Here is a 21,313-nt window from a genome sequence, read left to right as displayed (position 1 = left end):
GTGCTGTGTGTAAAAAACTTCACATCGTTTGATTTGAGAGCAGCAACAACTGTGTCGAACTTTGCCTTCTCGTTAATTTGCAGTCGGATTCCATCCCTGATGATCTTCTGCGAGTAGTTTTTTTTACCTACTCCTAATGAGGACATAAGCTTGTTGATGTCAATCACGTTCGAATTTTGCACAAATATTGGTGGGCAGTGAATCCGTGCAGTGGGTTGTGGTGTTGCACCCGTTTCGTGCGAACTGGTGGGAACATTGCCAACATCCATCAGTGAGTCGTATGTGTTTACAGTTGGCACATTGGGAACTGCTACCAGTGTATTATTGACACTACTACAACCGGCCATCGGTTGGGATGCGAGTTGATGTCTGCTATTTGTCGGATCCGGGTGCTGCACGGTGCAATCGCCCATTGAGTTGCTACGGCGTCTTTGCTGAGCATTTGCAGCTTGCAGATTTCTCTCGATCATATCATTGATCGCTGGTTGAGTTGAGGTTATGCGAACCTTGCTTTTGTCGTAATTTTTGCGGATCATTATGGTATGTGGTCCATTGGTACCACTTTCCGAACTCGCGACGTTACACGAACCGACCGTGGTGCGTTTACCCAGAATTCACGGTTTTTAGGATTATATTTCGAGAAAAAAATAAATAATAAAGCAAGTGTGTGTAAACAATCGTTCTAGTCTTGCTGACGTTTTTTGAAAAAAAAAAAAAAAAAAAACGATATTTGGGCATCGGCCCTTATGGGTGAAAAGCAGAGGACGGGACGCTCGAGGCTACCGGTCCGTTGCGATAAAGGGGATATCACAAAGTCCGGATAATCTGCAATAAGTCTTCCACGAGTCGAGTTTGTTACCGCTAGCTACCAGAGCTAGGGGGCAGCAGGGACCATGTCCAAGGGCTTGACGACCTCTCCCCAGCTGTCTGTGAGTCAGGGGGTTCTGCCTAGGAGGTGGTGGGGTTAACAGGGGGCGCTGTTAATTCCCTCCCAAAAACCACATATCCGCAAACAAACCTTATCAAGCGACCGTGTGCCGCTTAAAGCATACAAGCCCCAAACCCCGAATCCCAAGGTGTCAGGCGACCCGTGCCGAGGGGATGAATGGCCTGGGGGGTGAAACAATTAGCCAGGTCGTTAACGGAGTCTGTGGAGGTTCCACAGAGTGAGGGCTGCTTCGGTGGCAAGCGGGTGGCAGTGGGTGGTACCTAGAGTTTCCATTTCCCGGCCATTTTCGTTGTCCCGGGATTCGGGATGAACTTGTACGTATATCCCGGGAAATCCCGGGATCCCGGGATTTTTCGATGTTTCCTAGAAATATTTTTTGATTTAAAAACGATTTTATTCAATGTTCAGGGGTAATGTTCATATTTTAGAAAGACCAGAAAATACAGATTTCAAAAGTTAATTGTGTTCAACGTAATCGCTTGCTGCGATAAAGATGAATCAATTCAATTATTATCGGAGTTCGATAATTTAACGTAAGTTAACTCGATAATTTAACGATAATGGGGTTAATAGATTACGCGAATTAAGTTGGTATACGATTTTGACAGAAGCCGAGAATTGGACAAATTGATTGCAGCCTGTTGGCCAGAGTTGATTTTGATCGATGCGATACACCAAAAAAATTAGGCAGAGCATCGGGGTCGGACCACTTCTACTTGTGCATGTGTTGGAAAGTTTGTTGTTCGAATGTCGATTGGAAGGATATGAATTGGATCAAGAATAGTTTTGGAGGCAAGAAGCTCAGGAAGACAGACTGGGCGGCGCGAGGCCAACTCAATGTTGGGCGGCGCGAGGAGATTAGCAAGGCGAATATCAGCAAGTGAACACAATCTCGCTGTAGACGGGAGATGGGTAGGAAGCAGGCGCCAAATAAATGTAGCTGATCTTGTACTGTAGATGCTTGTGGTTTAATTAATAGAGAGCTGTAGCTGCTGGAAAAAGTATCACTCAGTAGACCTCCATTGGGTGGTATAGGGGAATCTAATATGTTTTGTGAAGGTGTTCTATTATTCTCCGATATTTTCATGTCTGTTCCTTTCTTACCAATTTAATAATAACATGATATCGATTGTGCATCACAAAGAACCTTGGCTCTGTATACAAGCCTGAGCCTACCAAATAAATGAGTTTGGAAAAAAAAAATCATGTCTGATGGGATATAAAAATATGAGATTATCACCTAAGTTGGGGTTCGCGTTCTAAACAAATAATTTTTGTAAGAAGAAAAACACACTGTTTGCGAACCGGAAATGAAACAATATTTTTTGTCCCGGGTATCTTGGGATTTTCAGGATTTCAAAAATAATATCCCGGGAATCGGGAAATTCCGAATTTCCCTAAATCCCGGGATTTTTTGTCCCGGGATGTTCCGGGATGGAAACTCTAGGTACCCACACACCCCCAAGTGGTGCACATGTGGTGCAAGCGAATGGGAGTTGGGCGTAATACCCCCACAGAGTGCGGGACCGAGTGTATGGGTGAGCACACAAGTAAGTCTCGCATGGTACGCATGGTCGGTAGTGTTAGAATGACTGAAGTCTGGTGAGGCCTGGCAGGAGTGTCGGGGGGCAGATACCTTTGCGGCACCTCAGAAGTAGGGGACACGAAAGTCCACCACCACACTGGCTGAGGACTATCTGGGCTTCGAAATGTCAATAGGTGGGTGCTGCCTGCAAAGTACCTAACGGTGACCTATTGGCAGTATCAAAGCCTGGGTAGGTGAGTGTTAGGCACGCCTGACGTGCCGGGTGTTCCACGCCCAAACGATGCACAGGAGGTGCACAGAGTGGATAAAAATGGGAGATGGGGGTATTATAAACCCCACTGAGTGAGTGACTGAATGTCAAAGAGAGTGGTGCACAAGTGGTGCAAGCGATTGGGACTGAATGTATGAGCGAGCACACAAGTTAGACTCGCATGGTACGTATGGTCAGAGTGGCTGCTTAGGCAGTAGTGTGATCCGGCTGTCAGGGACGGAATGAGTGAAGTCTTACTAGGCCTGGCAGGAGTGTAGGGGCAGATTCCTCTGCGGCACCTCAGAAGTAAGGGACACGAAAGTCTCGCTATGACTGGCAGGAGTGTCGGGGGGTTGATGCTTCTGCGGCACCTCAGAAATAGGAGACATGAAAGGGTCTGCCTCGTAGCTGAGGTAGGAGCGGCATAGGAGCCACCAACCTAGGGTCGCCTCCGGCTTGGTAGACAAGTGGTGCCACCCTGTTGCAGGACGGGGTGAACACCACATTGAGTGAGGACTGTCTATGTCGTGAGATGGCGGCATGGGGTACCCCCTGCAGGGTACCTGTTAGTCCCTTGCAGTCATTCAAGCGGCATAGGCAGGTGAGTGTTGGGGCACATGTGGTGCCAGTATGTCTTGTGCAAATGTGTTGCATGGGGAGTGTCGAAGAGTTGAGGCGCATACGTGCACTTGTGTACGTCATGGAGGGGGCGCAATGCCCAATAGTCATCCCCCCGAAGTATTGCTTAATTGCGGGCCGGGGGAATGACTGGAGAGGAAGTTGGTTTTAGTGGGTCGGGAGTGGTGATCCCATCCCCACACTACCTGGGTTCGCCTCCCCAGGTGTCTGTTTGCAGATTTCCATTACCTTCGTTAAAAAAAAAGGAAACGAGACAATTGCAGGGTCAATTACTCTTCTGACCGTAATACCTACATCTCACCCAGGAAACTCACTTTCAGCAGGAGCATACACATACGTCCGTGTGTTTCGCGACACTTGCCAATCGATTGAACATAGAAAAGTCGACAAACAACCTCGTAGAAAAAGGGCTCAAAATCTGGCCACGGGAGAGAATTCGCTTAGACCACAACGGGCGAGGCCTCTGCACGAAAGCGAAAGTCAAGAAGTAGCATACTCAATGTATTGGATAGTGACCGACGAGCTGGATTGTTTGGAGCAAGACGGAATCATAAAACCGGTTGATTTCTCGGAGTGGGCGGCACCAATCGTTGTGGTTCCCAAAGCGAATGGATCTATCCGTATTTGTGTCGATTATTCGACTGGTCTCAACGAAACGCTGCAACCTAATCAGTATCCGTTGCCCCTTCCTCAAAATATATTTGCAAGTCTTGCGAATTGTACCGTGTTCAGTCAGATAGATTTAACCGATGCGTTCACGCAGGTGGAAATTGAAGAAACATCGGCTTCTGACGATCAATACCTATACCCTGCCGTAATCTGAAAAAGTGATGTATGCGCCAAATTACAACATACTAGTTTGCTATTTTTCTGTTAAAGAGCACGATGAGTAGAGTAGGATGGGGCAAGATGGGTCACCTAAGGCGAAGCCTCAATGCCTCAAAATAGAAACATTTTCATTTAGCTTTTCAACGTGGATCTATAAAAATAGCTTATAATCTGTAAGCTAAGGGTATAACATAACAAAAAATCTACTTTTTATTTGATTTTGAGTCATTAAAGTAGAAGTCTATTTTTCTGTCAATCAATAAATTCCGGGGCATTACAGCGGGGCAAGATGAGTCACCTTCAAAAACTGCAATAATTATTGTTTTTATTCACAATATTAAATCACACACAGATAGATCTGTTTATTGCCAATGATTCTCCTACTTTTTATCTTTCTCTTTATTTCTAATGTTCTAGCAATCGCTAGAACTGGAAATGGACTTCCATACTGTTTCCATTACTATTCCTATACCTTCAACTTGAGTATTCTAACAGTATTCTGCTAGAATAGGAGATCGTCAGTTGCATTCTAGCAAATATTCCGCTTGAGGCCCTTCCTAAATATTTTAACAACAGCCACTACACCTGATGGTATAATTGCAATATTTCCAATAACCAGGCGACAGGTGGTGTTGCTGTGTGTTTGTATCAATGTAATATTGCATATACACTAGTGACATCTTGTTGGCACACAATACGACGAGAGCAGTTTCCGTGTTTATAATCCTTTATTAAGTTCAAGGTGGATTATAAATCTCCTGATGAAAGATAGTAGGGATACATTATTGGCTATACTTTCAACGATATTGATATTACTTACGTTTACTACACGCTCAGGGTCTAGCAGTTTTGTTGCACTGACGGTAAGTGTCGTTTTGGGATACCTAAGGTTTACAGTTTAAAGGTTCACGTAAGATTTAGGCAGTTTGCGTACTAATTATTTTAATTATAGGTGTCGTAAAGACCACTTACCAACTGGTAAACTATTTAGCTAATATTTTAGTTCATGTAAATCGTACAACCATCAATGTAGGGCTTTTAGGTTAAGCTACTATGGAACGAGAAAAATATTATAAAATCAGCGTATTTTACTTAGCAATTGTTTCCCTACCGTACTAAGGACACTAGATCATAAGTTTTAATAATCACTATCAACTAATAGATGTAAGCTAATCTAACTCTAGGCATAAGGAATAGTATAGTATAATTTTATGATTCGCGTGCTCAACTTTGTCTTGCAACCAATATCGCTCTACCGTTCGTATTTCAACAACATGCGCTTCATCCTCTTCATAACATCTCGCTGACAATTCAGCTTCCAAGTAAATATCTAGGTGCTACTGTTCTCGTGTGTATGAGTACATCGATAAGCGTTGCCAGATTGGTGAAACTGCGTTGTGATAACACTCCCCGGCGGTACGTCGACTTCCGGTCGACTTACTCTCTATCGCGGTGAACATCAAGGACTGCTAGCTTCGTGACTGGTCGTTCGTATACACCGTTAGCTGTCTGAACGGCGGCGGACCGAATACACCCATTCCTTCCTATGTTGACCTGGATAATTCTTCCCTTCGGCCAACTGTTTCTTGGTAATTTAGAATCGACGATGATAACTATGTCGCCGATCGATATCGGCTCATTGTGTTCGAACCATTTTGTTCGCCTAGCTATTTCTGGGAGGTAGTCGCTCACCCAGCGCTTCCAGAATTGATTGGCTAGGACCTGAGAGGTGAGGTAGTTTCGCTTCATTGTGGAACCGCTGTCATCAAATGTGGTCAGTGGCTTTGATCCATTCGATGACCCGAGCAGGAAATGGTTCGGGGTGAGCGCGGGGGCTGAATCATCATCGATTGGGACGTGTGTCAGGGGCCGCGAATTGACGACGTTTTCCACCTCGATAAGCGTATTACGTAGCACCTCATCCGTAAGTTTTGATGCTGGACGAATCGCCATGAGATTGGTCTTTACCGTTCGTATCAATCTTTCCCAACACCCGCCCATGTGTGGTGCTGCGGGTGGGTTGAAAATCCATTCCGTTTCGGGGCACATAAACTCACTCATTAATGTTGTTTGGTTGACAGTTGCCATGGCTTCTTTCAGTTCGCGGGAAGCGCCGATAAAATTTGTACCGCGATCACTGTAGATTTTTCGTGGAGTACCTCTGCGTGAGATGAAGTTTCGCAAGCCCATAATACACGAACTGGTGTTAAGTGAGCAGACCAGCTCAATATGAATAGCGCGGACGGTCAAACAGGTAATCAGCATTCCCCATCGTTTTTCCGTCCTTCTGCCGACGACCACTTCCATGGGACCAAAATAATCCACTCCGATGTACGTGAAGGGTCGAGCGAATGCCCCAAGTCGAACCGCTGGAAGGTCCGCCATGATCGGCGGTCGAGGAACTGCTGTCTCATTCTTGCATTTTGACAATTTCGCCGGACCGAAGCCAATTCGACGCGGATGCGTGAAATGTGAAATCTCCGTCTAAGTTCGTTGACCACGGTTTCATGGTTACAATGGTGATATTTGTGATGGTAGTATCTAATAATTAGTGTGGTGACGGGATGCTTCCGGGGTAGTATTATTGGGTGTTTAGTATCGTCACTGATGAATTGGCATGCGCCAATCCTACTACGCATCCTCGTAACTCCTCTCTCGTCCAACCATGGGTCCAGTTTATACAGCAAACTCGTTTTTGGAAGTGACTTCACAGAAGTAGTTGAGCGCGATTGCTCCAAGGTAGCTATGTCATCTGGAAATCCTTCGCGTTGTGCTGTACGGAATAGATACGCTTCTGCCTCCCCAAGCTCCGTCATAGAAAGCGGTCCTTAATTGACTTGCTGCTGTTTAGCCTTTTTACGTAAATTGGACACATAACGCAAGACGAAAGCAACAGTGTTGTGTACATGCTTCCAACTGGAGAAATTGTCTACTTGAATAAGCGAAGAGCTGGACATCGTGCGGTGTACCAACAAGTGCGGCCGAAGTTCTGTAGCAGTCGGTGCGCGTAATGAAGGGGTTTCGGGCCATTTCGTTCGTGGGCACCATAGGAAGTCTGGCCCAGTAAACCATCTGCTTTCCGGTGAAAGATCTGGAACTCCATTCCACTTTGTTCCATCATCCGCTGCATTTAGTCTTGTAGGAACCCATCGCCATTCTTCTTGCTCGGATGTTTCAAGAATTTCGCTTATACGAAACGCAACGAATTGCGAATAGCGGCGGTGGTCTGAATTTATCCAGTGTAGCACGTCTCGGGAATCTGTCCAAAACACCCTTTGTGTTATACGGAGCGATAGCGAAGACGCTATAGTCTGTGCAAGCCTGGCACCTAGAACTGCTGCTTGGAGTTCCAGCCGCGGTATTGAGAGGAACTTTAATGGAGCCACTCGAGCTTTGGAGGCTACGATTGAGCACTTCACGGATCCGTTAAATTCGAATCGAAGAAAGGCAACTGCAGCAAACCCATTCTCGCTTGCATCGACAAACGTGTGGAGTTGGATATCGGTGCAGCTGTTTAGATCTATTGAAGAGCTGTAGCAGCGCGGAATGCGAACAGTTTCTACGTTGGGTAGTACCTTTGTCCATAACTGCCACTTCCTATATATCTCGTCAGGAACACATTCATCCCACTGAACTTTACTTCGCCACACTTCTTGAAGCAAAACCTTGAGGAATATCAGAAAATGTGCAACGAGTCCCAGAGGGTCGAATATGGTCATTAAGACACGAAGCATTTCTCGTTTGGTAGGTGGGCGTTGTCCTGTCAGCAGCAGTGCGTCATAACGGTTCCATCCCACTTTGAACATAAACTCGTCCGTCGTCGTACACCACCACATTCCGAGCACTTTCTCGATGGCGATTTCAGATGCAATATCCATATCCTTCTCCGCCATATCTCCTTCGTGTAGCGCTATTCGAACTTCTTTGGAGTTACTCATCCAGTTGCGAATCTCGAAACCTCCTTGTGAATGGATATATTTCACATCATCCGCTAGCTTGATTGCTTCGCTTTCCTCGTCGACGCTCACCAGCATATCGTCCACGTAGTGGCGTTGCGTAATTGCCTCCACTGCGCTTGGATGTGTTATCCTGAACCGCTCCGCATTTACGTTTTTTATGTACTGCGCGCAGCTTGGAGAGCAGCTGGCGCCGAAGCTCATTACTTGCAGTACGTACGTAGCAATTGCACCGTGGTCATCCTCCCAAAAACCTGTGACAATGCTGGTCATCAGCTCGCATGAGTATCTGATGGAACATTTCACGGATGTCGCCGGAAAGGCCAATTCGTCCTTGGCGAAACTGTAGCAAGATGACGAATAACGAACATAGAACATCTGGGCGCTTCAACAAAGCAGAATTGAGCGAAACTCCAAACGTTTTAGCAGCAGCATCCCACACCAGTCTTATCTTCCCTGGTTTGTTGGGGTTCATAACCGGAAATATGGGTAGATACCAGATGCGCGGATGCGGTAGTTCAATCTCTTCTGGTGTCAGTTTTCTGGCATATCCTTTGGCAAGATAATCGACAATTTTCGCGTTGAGTACTTCTGCCAAGTTAGAGTCTCTCTTCATTCGCTTCTGCAGTTGTTGATGTCGGAGAAAAGCTGACGCTTCATTGTTTGGTAGGCGGATGCCATCGTGTCGCCAAAGTAGACCGACCTCATAGCGGTTGTCAAGAAGCTTCGTCGTTGTTTCGAGAAGATGTTTAGCTCTTTGATCTCCAGACGATAGAAGAAGGTTTCCGTGGGGCCTGACCACCCCTAGGCTATCAAGCGCAAAGTAAGCCTTCATAGCCTGGTGTAGTTGCTCATTAGAATCTTGAGTCTCAGTGCAAACGTGGACCATACAATGTGCTGCGTTTTCAGCATTACGGTTCAATTTTCCACAAACTGTCCAGCCGATGCGAGTTTTAACGGCAATTGGATCATCGATGTTTCCTTCCTTACACTTCAGAACAACTCCAATAGAAACGTGCTTCATACCGATCAAAATACGAGGTCTTGCGTCACGGTATGACTGTATCGGTACTCCTCGAAGATGTGGATATAGTTGCTGTAGTTCAGTGGCATTCAACGTTTGAAGTGGTAAAAGAAGCTCCTTGACGGTTCTAACGGACGTGAGCGGAAAACGTTTGTTGTAATTTTGAACCCCAGCGACTTCTAAATTTACGATTCGGGAACTCCTTTCGTTGCGTTCCGTGCCTCCGGTCCAGCGAAGGCATAACGGTAGAACGTCTCCATCCAGCTCTAACTCATCTGCCAACTCCTCATCTAAGAGTGTAAGCTCCGACCCTTCATCGAAAAAAGCGTACGTTTGAACGGGTTGATTTTTGCCGTATAGAGTCACAGGGAGATAGCGGAACAATACGGAGCTGGAACTTGTTCCATGCACGTGACAATCATGCATGCGCGTACTGCAGAGCATTAGTGATTAATCATAGATTTATTCATGATTAATGAATAATGGATTATTTAATCATTATTCATTAATCATATTAATCATATAAAAAATATAATGTAATTATTAATCACTAATCGTTATTCATAGAATTTTACTTTCAATCTTTAATCACTAATTATAATCATAATTGTTTTGAGTTTATTCATTAATCATCAATTTTAATCATTGCATACATCGCTTTTATTCATTAATCTTTAATCACAATCATTTAATTTTCATACCTTTCAATAACCCAATTTGATAAAATGTTACTTAATAGTTGATCAATATGCAAACCATTCAATTCGATTATTCATAATTATTAATCATTAATCATACCGATCTTTAATCATTAATCATACACATTTTGTGTCAGCATTTAATCACGATCGGTAATCGTTAATCATACTCAAACGTTTTATTCATTAATCATAATCGTTAATCATTGTCAAAATTAATTTAATCGTTAATCATAATCATTAATCATTGTGAAAATGATTAATTCATTAATCATAATCTTTAATCATAGAGTTGAATGATTTAATCATAACAAATTTAATCATTCATTGGAGGCTTTATTCATTAACGCTCTGGCGTACTGTATCTTGGTTGCACAGACTGAGATGCAGGCGATTCGGAAATAATATTTGTTACAGATGCTGCGACTCTCTTTTCATTGTGGAGCAACTCGTGGTGCTTTAGTGAACACTCATCTTTCCCGCTTGGCTTTGCTCTGCATATTCCCTTGTGGATGCGTAGACACCTACGGCAAAGTCCAGTGTCTCGTACTGCGGCCATCGAGATTATCTAGAGAGCTCTTGGAAACGCTTGCATCGTCCAACTGCCTTACATTCCCCTTTGCATATAAGACACGCTTCGGGCTTCACTGACGATTGCGATCGATTCACCACTGAAACTGATGTTTCGGAATGTGCATTCAAAAAGGCATTTCCCTTCTTGCCGCCACGTGCATCGCTACGAAATGATTTCGCATCAAACATAGCCGGTGGAGTCGCGATCGTGCTAGCTGCTTCTGCTAGCGTGTAAACCCAAGATCCAAAGGCGGCCAAATTAACCGTCGGAAGAGTTAGCCTGTAGCGCGCCCAATCCAATTTAATTGAGGGTGGAGCTTGGCTACGAGTTGATGAAGCAATGAAATATTGTACAAATATTCCTCCATCCCACATGCGTCGACTGTCGCACAGAAGTTTCGGACGCTAACCGCAAATTCCACAATGCTTTCGATCTTGTCCTCCCTCATTGCAGGCAGACTGTTGATTTTGGAGATCAGGGAGTGCACAATCGACTCCGGTTGTCCAAAAAGCATACGTAAGGTATCCATCACTCGCTGAACATTCGAAGGATGCATGAGCAGGCTCTTGACCGCCTCGTATGCTTTCCCTTTCATGCACTTCTGGAGTCTAATAATGTTTTCATCATCGGTGAATCCACACATCATTGTGGTGTTGTTGAAGGTCGATAAGAAAATCGGCCACTCTTCCGGATGTCCTGAGAAAAACGGCAAATCTTTTGATATTGCATGTCTTGCCGCAAGTTGTTGATTGTTCGGCTGTTGGTATGGTCGTGAATGTCGATGGGATGCCGATACAGTTGGCGACTGTCCGAGAGTACGCTGTGGTAGTGAAGGCCGTGTGACGGCCTCACGTGCTGCACTTGCAGATGATATGTGATCGTCGAGCAGATGACTAGCGTTGCTGGGAGTCCATCTGGGGACTGGCCTCATACTGTGCTGGAATGATGCTGGTTGATGAGTAGACGGATTTGACAAACCAGGTTCCGCATCAGTCATCGGAATCTTCATGGAACTCGAGAACTTTGTGCAAAACTGTCCTTCCTCAAGTAAGGTATTAGTTTTCTTCACCCAACTTCTTATTCTGCTGGAACCTCCCGCGTACGACGAATCTGAAGGACTACTCATTTGCTCAAGAATGCTGTATTTTTTCTGGATGTAATCGCGCTGAAGTGCATTCTCCTCTTCTAGCCTCTGGAGTTGCAGTGCAAGCGACCTGTGTGAGGTGCTCGATTTTGTTGCCGCCGATGATGCCTTCTCCTGATGATTTGTATCCCTTGGATTAACAGCAACCTCAGGAAGTACTCCGGTGTTCTCTGTTGTCGGCAGTATCGGATCGGATTTCACCTTTCGGGCGGCGCTTCTGGTGATTACTCGTAATGTGTTCGTGGCTGGCTTCTCCGAAGATTTGCGGTCGCTTGGATTGTGCTGTCTTGTCTGACCATCTACACCACTCGTTGTTGGAAGTTGTCCATCGTCTGCTGAAATTGTTTGCTGTAACCCGGTTGCAGTAGCGCATTTGGGACAACACCAGCTTGTGTTTTCAACATCTTCTGTTACCCCCACGCATGAATAATAGTGCCACACATGGCAAAGATCGCACTGCACCATAGCATCATTGTCTTCTTCTAAGCAGGACTGACACGACTGTCCTGGGAGATTCTGTGCCGCTGTGATTGATACCACTGGAACACCACTAACCTGACCTTTACGTCCACTTCCTGCGTCGCCTTTTGATGATTTATCGACTGTGGATCCACGCTCCTCGTTTGTTTTAGTTGTACGATACATCATAAACGAGATTTATAAACTGTTGGCACACAATACGACGAGAGCAGTTTCCGTGTTTATAATCCTTTATTAAGTTCAAGGTGGATTATAAATCTCCTGATGAAAGATAGTAGGGATACATTATTGGCTATACTTTCAACGATATTGATATTACTTACGTTTACTACACGCTCAGGGTCTAGCAGTTTTGTTGCACTGACGGTAAGTGTCGTTTTGGGATACCTAAGGTTTACAGTTTAAAGGTTCACGTAAGATTTAGGCAGTTTGCGTACTAATTATTTTAATTATAGGTGTCGTAAAGACCACTTACCAACTGGTAAACTATTTAGCTAATATTTTAGTTCATGTAAATCGTACAACCATCAATGTAGGGCTTTTAGGTTAAGCTACTATGGAACGAGAAAAATATTATAAAATCAGCGTATTTTACTTAGCAATTGTTTCCCTACCGTACTAAGGACACTAGATCATAAGTTTTAATAATCACTATCAACTAATAGATGTAAGCTAATCTAACTCTAGGCATAAGGAATAGTATAGTATAATTTTATGATTCGCGTGCTCAACTTTGTCTTGCAACCAATATCGCTCTACCGTTCGTATTTCAACAACATGCGCTTCATCCTCTTCATAACATCTCGCTGACAATTCAGCTTCCAAGTAAATATCTAGGTGCTACTGTTCTCGTGTGTATGAGTACATCGATAAGCGTTGCCAGATTGGTGAAACTGCGTTGTGATAACACATCTGCTGTTCGATATCGTAAGCTTTCAATGTTCCTTCCACACACACGAGGTGGAGAACAGTCTTGAAGAAATTGAAAGTATACAGCTAGAATTTAGTATGGAGGTACAATGAAATTTCTTTTATTGTTTAGAACTGTAAAACAAGTCGTGGGAACAAAAAATCTAAAAATTATTTGTTGCTTTTTGACCTAGGTTTAATATTGATGCGATGCGTAGTTAATGAGAACGGATGATTTGTCCATACAAGGAAATTCATTTTACTTTAAATGTTGTGGCGCCATCTCGTTCAAACAGCACCTTTGTCTTTGCCTTATTGGAAATTAACTATAGAGCTCGTTTCCTACATCCAATTAGAAATTCCATCAGTTACCTTCTCCTATCTATCACATTGGCAGCTCGTTAACCAAGACGGACCTCTGCCTCTCCAACCTTACTCAGAAAATCCAACAAATTCCGCATGAACTCGTGGCAAGTGCAGAGGTATATTCGGCTTGCAGTGGGCGAGAGATTGCATCATCATTTCCTCCCCCTTCCCTACAGTGACTTGCATTCTGACGTGGCAGGCGCCAGTATGACCTAACAAATGAGATCACCAGTGCTTGTGCATTGAAGATGTGTGCTAGTCCCAAGCAAACATCTGTTGGTTCCCTGTGCAAGAACAGCTGATCTGGTCATAATGGAGTAGCAACTACGAGCAGTCAATCAAGCTCAAGCTCAAGCTCAATGATTTTAATGAATAAATAGGATTTTAAAGCATTGGATTGAGAAATGGCATTACATTTAAAAATGTCTGCAATTTCTTATGAGCCGTCCGTGTATTGCTTTCTTAAAGTAAAAAAAAAAACCCAGATCAATCCACCTAGCGTTGGTGGTGCCTTTCTCGCGCATTAAAATGATAAGAAAAACACATAAGAGAGGTCGAAAAAGCACTTTAGGGGGATAGATTTTACTTTTTCCATCAATTCATATGTATTTGCGGCCATTTAAATGCATTGCTGCAATCTTTGAAAAAAAAATTTTTTTTCGTTTTTGAAATTTTTTTTCCAAGGGGGGACCCTTGGCAGAAAAACAATGTTTTTTCAATAACTTTGGAACGCAATGACCGATCGGGCCAATTTTCAATAGGAAACAACTAGACCGCAATCCGCGTCGACTGCAACTTGTTGCGAGCAAATCGAATAATGCTAAGTACCAAAAAGTGTGTCTCACATTTTGTACACAAACACACACACACACACACATACACATACAGACATCACCTAAATCCGTCGAGCTGAGTCGATTGGTATATAACACTATGGGTCTCCGAGCCTTCTATCAAAAGTTCGATTTTGGAGTGATCCTATAGCCTTTACGTATACTTTGTATACGAGAAAGGCAAAAAACATTTTTAATTAACAAATTAACATCATTATGCTAAAAAATAACCGTAAAATAATTAAATCAGCAATGGAAAATATGTTTTGAATACGAACTATGCCCTTTAGTATGTGCTGACCCATCTTGCCCCATTCGCAAGTTCATGTTAGAATGTCTAATTTTTGGTAAAATTTATTTATTTCGACGCAGTTAATACAGCATCGACTTCATTACTTATGATACTTTTACTATAATCATAAAAACATTTGAATTTTAGATTGCTCGACGAGATAACACGTTTTATAGAAAGTGTATTTCGCATAAGAAACAATGCTGAAACATATTTTACCTTGCCATACTCTACCAAAATGAAATTTTATCATCAAATCGAGTGACAATAGAGTAGAGCTAAATTATGCCTCCTACGAAGTCATAATCTCCACATTAAAATGTATACGATGCTCAAAAACGGCCCTGACCCATCTTACCCCGTGATCCATCTTGCCCCGCCTAACCCTACTACTCGTTAACACAATTTTCGGAAAACGGTTAAAACGTCACTTTTTTAGATTACGGCAGTACCGTCGCACAGAAGGACCAATCTTCAAAAAGACGGTCAAAAACCATTTTTTCAAAATGATCCAAATTGAAAACTTGAGTCATGGGTTGTTAGTAGAATACTTGACGATGAAGTAAACATAGTTTTGAGTCATTTTATTCGGGTGGATCATACCTTTACAGTCAATACAAGTTGAGCATGTTGTCGATTTTTAATTCTGTTAAATCTTGTAACATTTATCTTACTGCTTTATTATGTTGGCCACAACGTATACATCATCCAAACCTATTATATTTGGCACCATTACAAAGTGTAGTCCAAAAACTAATAAAGCCACGCGTATACGTTCGTAAATTATTTTTGATCGCGCAGAAAGTACTCGGTCTTTATTATGTATAAAATTATTATTGTATTATCTTCTTGCTGTATTCATTGTGAAATTCAAAAAGGTACCCATCGGTACCCATCAATGAAATTTACACTGTAGTTTCATTTTTTTGCCAGAAATCCAATCCTGCAGAAATTAGGTTCCGCCACCCTCCGCCCGCAAAGTTATTTTGGTTTTACTGACAGTGGTCGTTTCGGTCTTGCCAATCAATTTTGATAAAAAGCAACGCACAATATGTTTTCTCTTCTCCTTCTACTTCTCATTTGCCCCAATACAATGATGCGACATCAGCTGAAAATTGTCCAGGGGTCGTACACTTATTACGTAAGCGTTATTTTTGGATTTTTAAACATACACCCCCCCCCCCCTTCATATAGGATTTCTTACATACAAATGATTTTTTATTTTTGGGTAAAACGACAGTTCCCCTCCCCCATAAGGGCATGCGTAATATGTGTACAGCCCCCTAGTACCATTTGTTCTTGTCTCATGCATACTTTAATTAAGAAAATTCCACGTGATCATGAGTTTTTACTGGCACTTGCGCACTCATTACAGGCACTTGAAAATATTGTTAAAGAAAGTAGGACAAACTATCATGTTTTTTTAGTCGCAATGCAGGGAGAGTATCTTGTGTGACCCCTACATCTGATTTTCAATACTTACTCTGTAAAAAGATCATGAGTTTTTCACATGAACCGTAATATCAAGAAACGATTTGCGCCTCTACAGCTTTACTTTGTGTGACTTTGTGTGAGAAATTGGTAATTAAAGGTAGCAGTTAATATCTGTGAAAGTGCTCATAGAAATAGAACTCTACACTGGCTGCGCCAGCCATTGCTATTTGATGAGGCACCACTTGGTGCAAGCACGTTGTCTTTGAGAACGTTAGCGTGCTTGCGACGACTGGTGACCCACCTCTCGTTCCGGTAGTGGATCTCTAGCTTGCGGGTCGGTGATGCCGAGAAGATGAACCATCCATTCAATGAAATATCATAATATGTGGCCTGCTAGACCATTTTATTCACTTCCAACATTTTTGACCGTCTTTTTTGGAATTGGTCCCACTGTGCGCCGGTCCAGTGGCTCAAGACAATAAGTCCTTAGAAGCGGGTTCATGTATACTATGAATACTTTCTGGGGGTATAACATCGACAGTAACAATTACAATTCTGAGAAGTTGGTACGCCAGCTTTAGAATGCCAGAAGTAATCGTCAGTGACAATGGCATACAGTTTATGAGTGTGGATGTCCAGAAGTGTAATGCCGACAACGGCATTCATCGTATAACCACTGCTCCGTACCATCCTCAATCAAACGGGCCAGCGGAGAGATTCGTGGATACCTTTAAGTGGTCAGTGAAGAAGGTTCTGGAGGGAAAGCTCATACTACATGACGCACTAGATATTTTGGTTGATGGAAAGTTGTAACCTGCTCCCTTTGCTTGATTGCTGTGGTAGGTAATCTTTGGTATCGCGCAGCGAGCATTTGATTATAGCTCCAGCCTAGCAATCAACAAAGGAGTTCTAGTCAGATACTGCCATGTTAAATCACCACACTTTACAACAGAACAATATCATCGGATTGTTCGTCGTCAATAATCGAACAATCGCGCCGCATGCCTAAGGTATGCTCCGCTGGGCGCAAGCTGCTTATGTGCGCCGCACCATCTAATTCTCACACCTAAATCCGATCAATGCAAGAAAATGCCATAAAAGCCAAATATCTGTGTCAGGAACCCTTGCTCTTTCAGTATGATAAGAGATTAAGGAAAGTCTCCCGTTAATGTGAACGCCAATCTTGGAGTCGCTTTCTCTTTGGATCACTCATGAGTTCACATCATACTGATACAAACCTAGATGCAACAGTGGACAGGGAACAGTTTTCGATTGGACAGCAATTGAACCATATCTACAGTGTAATGAATAGATATACCTACAAAATAGTAAAAAGTTGCGAGTACTGATGTGAGTTTAACTTCGAATCGCTCGGCCTATTATATCTGTTGATTGTCTCCGTAGAAAATGAAGCAGCCTGAGTTGGCAAGGCATGATAACTACAGGGGCGTCTCGTGGACTTTTGCTACACCTGTTCTACCATGCTGATAAAAAAATATTCATCAAGCTGAGTGGTTTCGAATGAAAGTTGGACATGTAATCTAACATTAACCAATTAACAACTAAACCAAATATTAGAAAAAAAAAAACAATTTAAATAGAAAAGATTTACAAAACAATAAATGACTTATTTTTCTCTTTTGTTGCAAAAATGTTTTAAATTTAGATGCACTTAAAATTTTAGACTCTCGCAAATCGTCTAAAATCTAACTTGGTAACAGTTGGCAATAGTTGGATATTGCTCAGAATAAAGATCTTTCATATCGGCTCATTCCACCATTCAGGGTACACGGGTCCCATCGGCGCTAATATTTAAACTCTCACATATTTTTTTGCTATGAAAGAAATGTTATTAACCATTATTAGTATAATAATTATAGTATATAATTAGTATATAATTATACAATTATTGTTTGATGCGACCCCAGATTGTGACGACCAATGAGTCACATTTAGAAGCTGAAATGTGTTCCAGTTATTTAATTTTTCAAATTTAGTGAAAACTATACCTTTTTCTCTATGTTGATTGATTTTGAGTATTCGTAAAAAAGCATTATTTAATCTCTCTTTTGAAAACGCAAACAACTGTTTCCAATCATCGGCGCGAAAGCGTGCGCGGTGCGCCTTTCGGCAAAGCACAGCCCGACACTACGATCGAGCCTAACCGAAGGTGCGCATCGTTGATTGTTCTCGCAGCGCGTCGAACGGGTTTGACTCCTGCGCGCATAGCAGAACTTGCATCTAAACGTATACTTGCTTCGCTTGCGAAAGAGGATGATGTGAGAAAACGGAGAAAGCTGGCAACACTCACGCTGGTTCTCTGCGCGCGGAGAACGAGTGAGCATACCAAGGAGGAAATTATTTCAAATCATTTGTCATGGCGCAAAACTTAAAATTTGACTTCTGGCAGCGCTGCTGTTGGTTCTTCATTATAGATCGTACGACAGGCAAATGCTTTATATGTGATGGGGTGTGGTTTTTCGGAGAAACACACATTCTGCTGCAATTTTACTGAACGCCAAGCATGTGGCGTTAACTTGATCTGCCTACGAAATATTTTGTTTTTTAGATGTTTAGATGTTAAAATCATTGGGAATATTACGTGAAGCTTTGTTTAAAAAAATTACTGGATAAATTATTTGCCCTAATAATTAATTGCCAAGACATTAATTTCTTACTTCTGACCTAAAAATGGTTACCTGTTCCATGAACAGGTAGAACGTATGGACGAGTCGCCCCTGGATAACTATGCTTAGTGCAGTAATGTATCGGCAGTAGTGCAATTATTCTTTGAGATCGGTAAGATGGACGGATATCTACATAATCCGACAATATTGTGTGACGTAAGAGACGATGTTAATTTCTTCCTGTGATGCCTGAACCAGGCTTTTCTTTGACCCAGGCAATAGTATGGCAGTGCATGTCGTCATCAACCTGGTGTTGACGTGGTGTGTAGTCAATGGCGTGCTAAGCAGCGGGGTGGCTGGCAAGGTGCCAGTAGCTTATTCCCCTTTCTGTCCGGACAGCATCCATCCGTTTTGCAGACTTCGCGGGATACACCTTCACACTGTCACGACACCACAACAGAACTTAGGATATGGGCAAACTAGGCTAAGTAAAAGCAAATAAAATGTAAGTACACTAAATTAATCATTCCATTTTCTCGATGTGAGATTACAACTCCTCTTTTGGTTTGGGAATGGCTCGTTTACTTCGGCGGTGGGTTCCGCTTTCTTGAACCTGGTTCTTGCTACAGATTGAGTATATGGGTCGTGGGACCAGTACTATCGGCAACCAATCTAGATTACTAAATTTATTTTGTCTCCATGTCTCATGCTCCCCCTTGGACTGGGAGTCCGAGGGGTGGATGGCAAAGTCTCCGTTCGAATTCATTTTTGGACACCGCATTCCGTAATAATTTGGACCGGCTTCGTCCCTCATCAGTCGCCATAATTTGAACACGTTTATGTACTGATGATGATGGTTTCGCCATATACCCATAAAAAGTTGTTACAAAACGGTAATCTCCATCTGGCGTACCAAAGCAAAAAAGTAAAAACAACTCAGACGCCCATACACTTCATCTGAATTTCAACAATTGAAAAACAAATCCTGTACACTGGGGTCGCTTTTTACGCACCAGAAACAAATTATTTTTAGGTCTACCTTATTTCTTATTTCTAGGTCTGTCTTTGCGGATTTTTTTCTGGAGTCAACTCAATGTTTCATTATATCCAAAGGCCAGAAACAACAAATAACAAACCGCGTAAAAAGCGACCCCAGTGTATAGTATACGCGACGCTAACTATAAAAACTATTAAATTAATTAGGCCTTAATCGTCGAACTAAACACTGTTACATTCATGATAGTAGGGGGAGATTTATTTGTAAAAGATGAAAAAGAAAATGTTACCTTGATTGATCGTCTCCTTATGTTTGCGGTCTCACAATCTGCTATATTAAGATATCAATTTGGAGGTACTGATTTATGACTATATTAATTTCTTTCCTGCATACATTTTCTTTGCCATGTCTGCGGAAGTACACGTTACGACTGTGACCCATTGATTTCCCATATTTGGAAAACAACCACTCCATTGCGCTCACCTTGAAACTTGTGCAGCAGTTGCCATCATCGTCATCATTGTGGTTGAACTTTTACTTTTTGGTCGTTATAAAGATGATCAAGATCGGTGTGTTATAATGTTTTAATTCTTTTTTTAAATTCCTTTGCAGTTTAAGTTTACTACCAACGCTCTCTTCATCAATCGGTCACAGCGATGGAGGAGGATACTGAATACAAAAAGCTCCCTATCGACGAGCGGTGCGTGCACAAGTTGTGGAAAGCACGTGTCGATGGTTACGAGGAAGCGGCAAAACTTTTCCGCACAATTGATGACGAAAAATCGCCGGAATGGAACAAATATCTTGGCCTGGTTAAGAAATTTGTCACCGATAGCAATGCCGCGGCCCAGGAGAAGGGCCTCGAGGCGACGCTGGTGTTTGTCGAGAACAGTGGCAATGCCGGTAAAACTGTTGGGGAGGTCATGAGCGGAATCATCACGAAGTGCATTGGAGCACCGAGAGCAAAAACGAAGGATTTGGCTGGGCAGATTACCTTGATGTATATTGAAATCGAGAAGCAAGACATTGTACTGGAGGAATTGCTAAAGGGAACGGAACAGAAGAATCCCAAGATTGTAGCGGCATGTGTGGTCTCGATAACTCAGGCCCTGCGCGAGTTTGGTAACAAAGTAATAAGCATAAAGCCCATTGTCAAAAAGCTTCCTACTTTGCTTAGTGATCGCGACAAGGCAGTACGGGACGAGTCCAAATCACTGACAATTGAAATATACCGATGGATTGGGGCCGCATTCAAGTCGCAGATTGCATCACTTCCTGCTGTGCTTCTCGCAGAATTGGAAACCGAGTTCGAGAAAGTAAGTGGTGACAAAGCAATTCCAACGCGGTATCTTCGGTCACAGCAGGAGAGGCAAATGTTAGCTGCTGTGGCTGCCAGTAGCAGCGGTGATGTGGAAGACGTTGGCGACGATAACGAAGCCGACGAGGCTGAAGAGATTGATCCCATGGATCTCATCGATCCAGTTGATATTCTTTCTAAACTTCCGAAAGACTTTTATGACAAATTGGAGGCAAAAAAGTGGCAAGAAAGAAAAGAATCACTTGAAGCATTGGAAACATTACTCCAGAATCCTAAACTACAACCAGGAGACTACGGCGATGTAGTTCGCGCCCTCAAAAAGATCATCAGCAAAGACACCAATGTGGTACTGGTGGCACTGGGTGGCAAATGTTTGGCCATGCTCGCTAGAGGATTGGCGAAAAAATTCAACACATATGCGGGGGTAAGTGACATGATCAATTTTAAGG

At 42.9% G+C, this 21,313-nt stretch overlaps 1 protein-coding gene across 3 annotated transcripts in view; it reads left to right on the top strand.

The window, feature by feature from the left end:
- LOC134227404 (protein mini spindles) overlaps positions 1 to 21,313 on the top strand; it is a 64,813-nt gene that overhangs the window by 9,725 nt on the left and 33,775 nt on the right. For all 3 annotated transcript variants that reach the window (XM_062708840.1, XM_062708839.1, XM_062708838.1), the window contains exon 2: positions 20,159 to 21,288. In XM_062708840.1, the coding sequence (XP_062564824.1) occupies positions 20,203 to 21,288 (1,086 nt within the window). In that variant the 5' untranslated portion in view covers positions 20,159 to 20,202. The remainder of the gene's footprint in view (positions 1 to 20,158; positions 21,289 to 21,313) is intronic.

The sequence above is a fragment of the Armigeres subalbatus genome, chromosome 3, assembly GCF_024139115.2.
Source record: "Armigeres subalbatus isolate Guangzhou_Male chromosome 3, GZ_Asu_2, whole genome shotgun sequence".
NCBI lineage: Eukaryota > Metazoa > Arthropoda > Insecta > Diptera > Culicidae > Armigeres > Armigeres subalbatus.
This window is presented reverse-complemented; position numbering and strand designations above follow the sequence as displayed.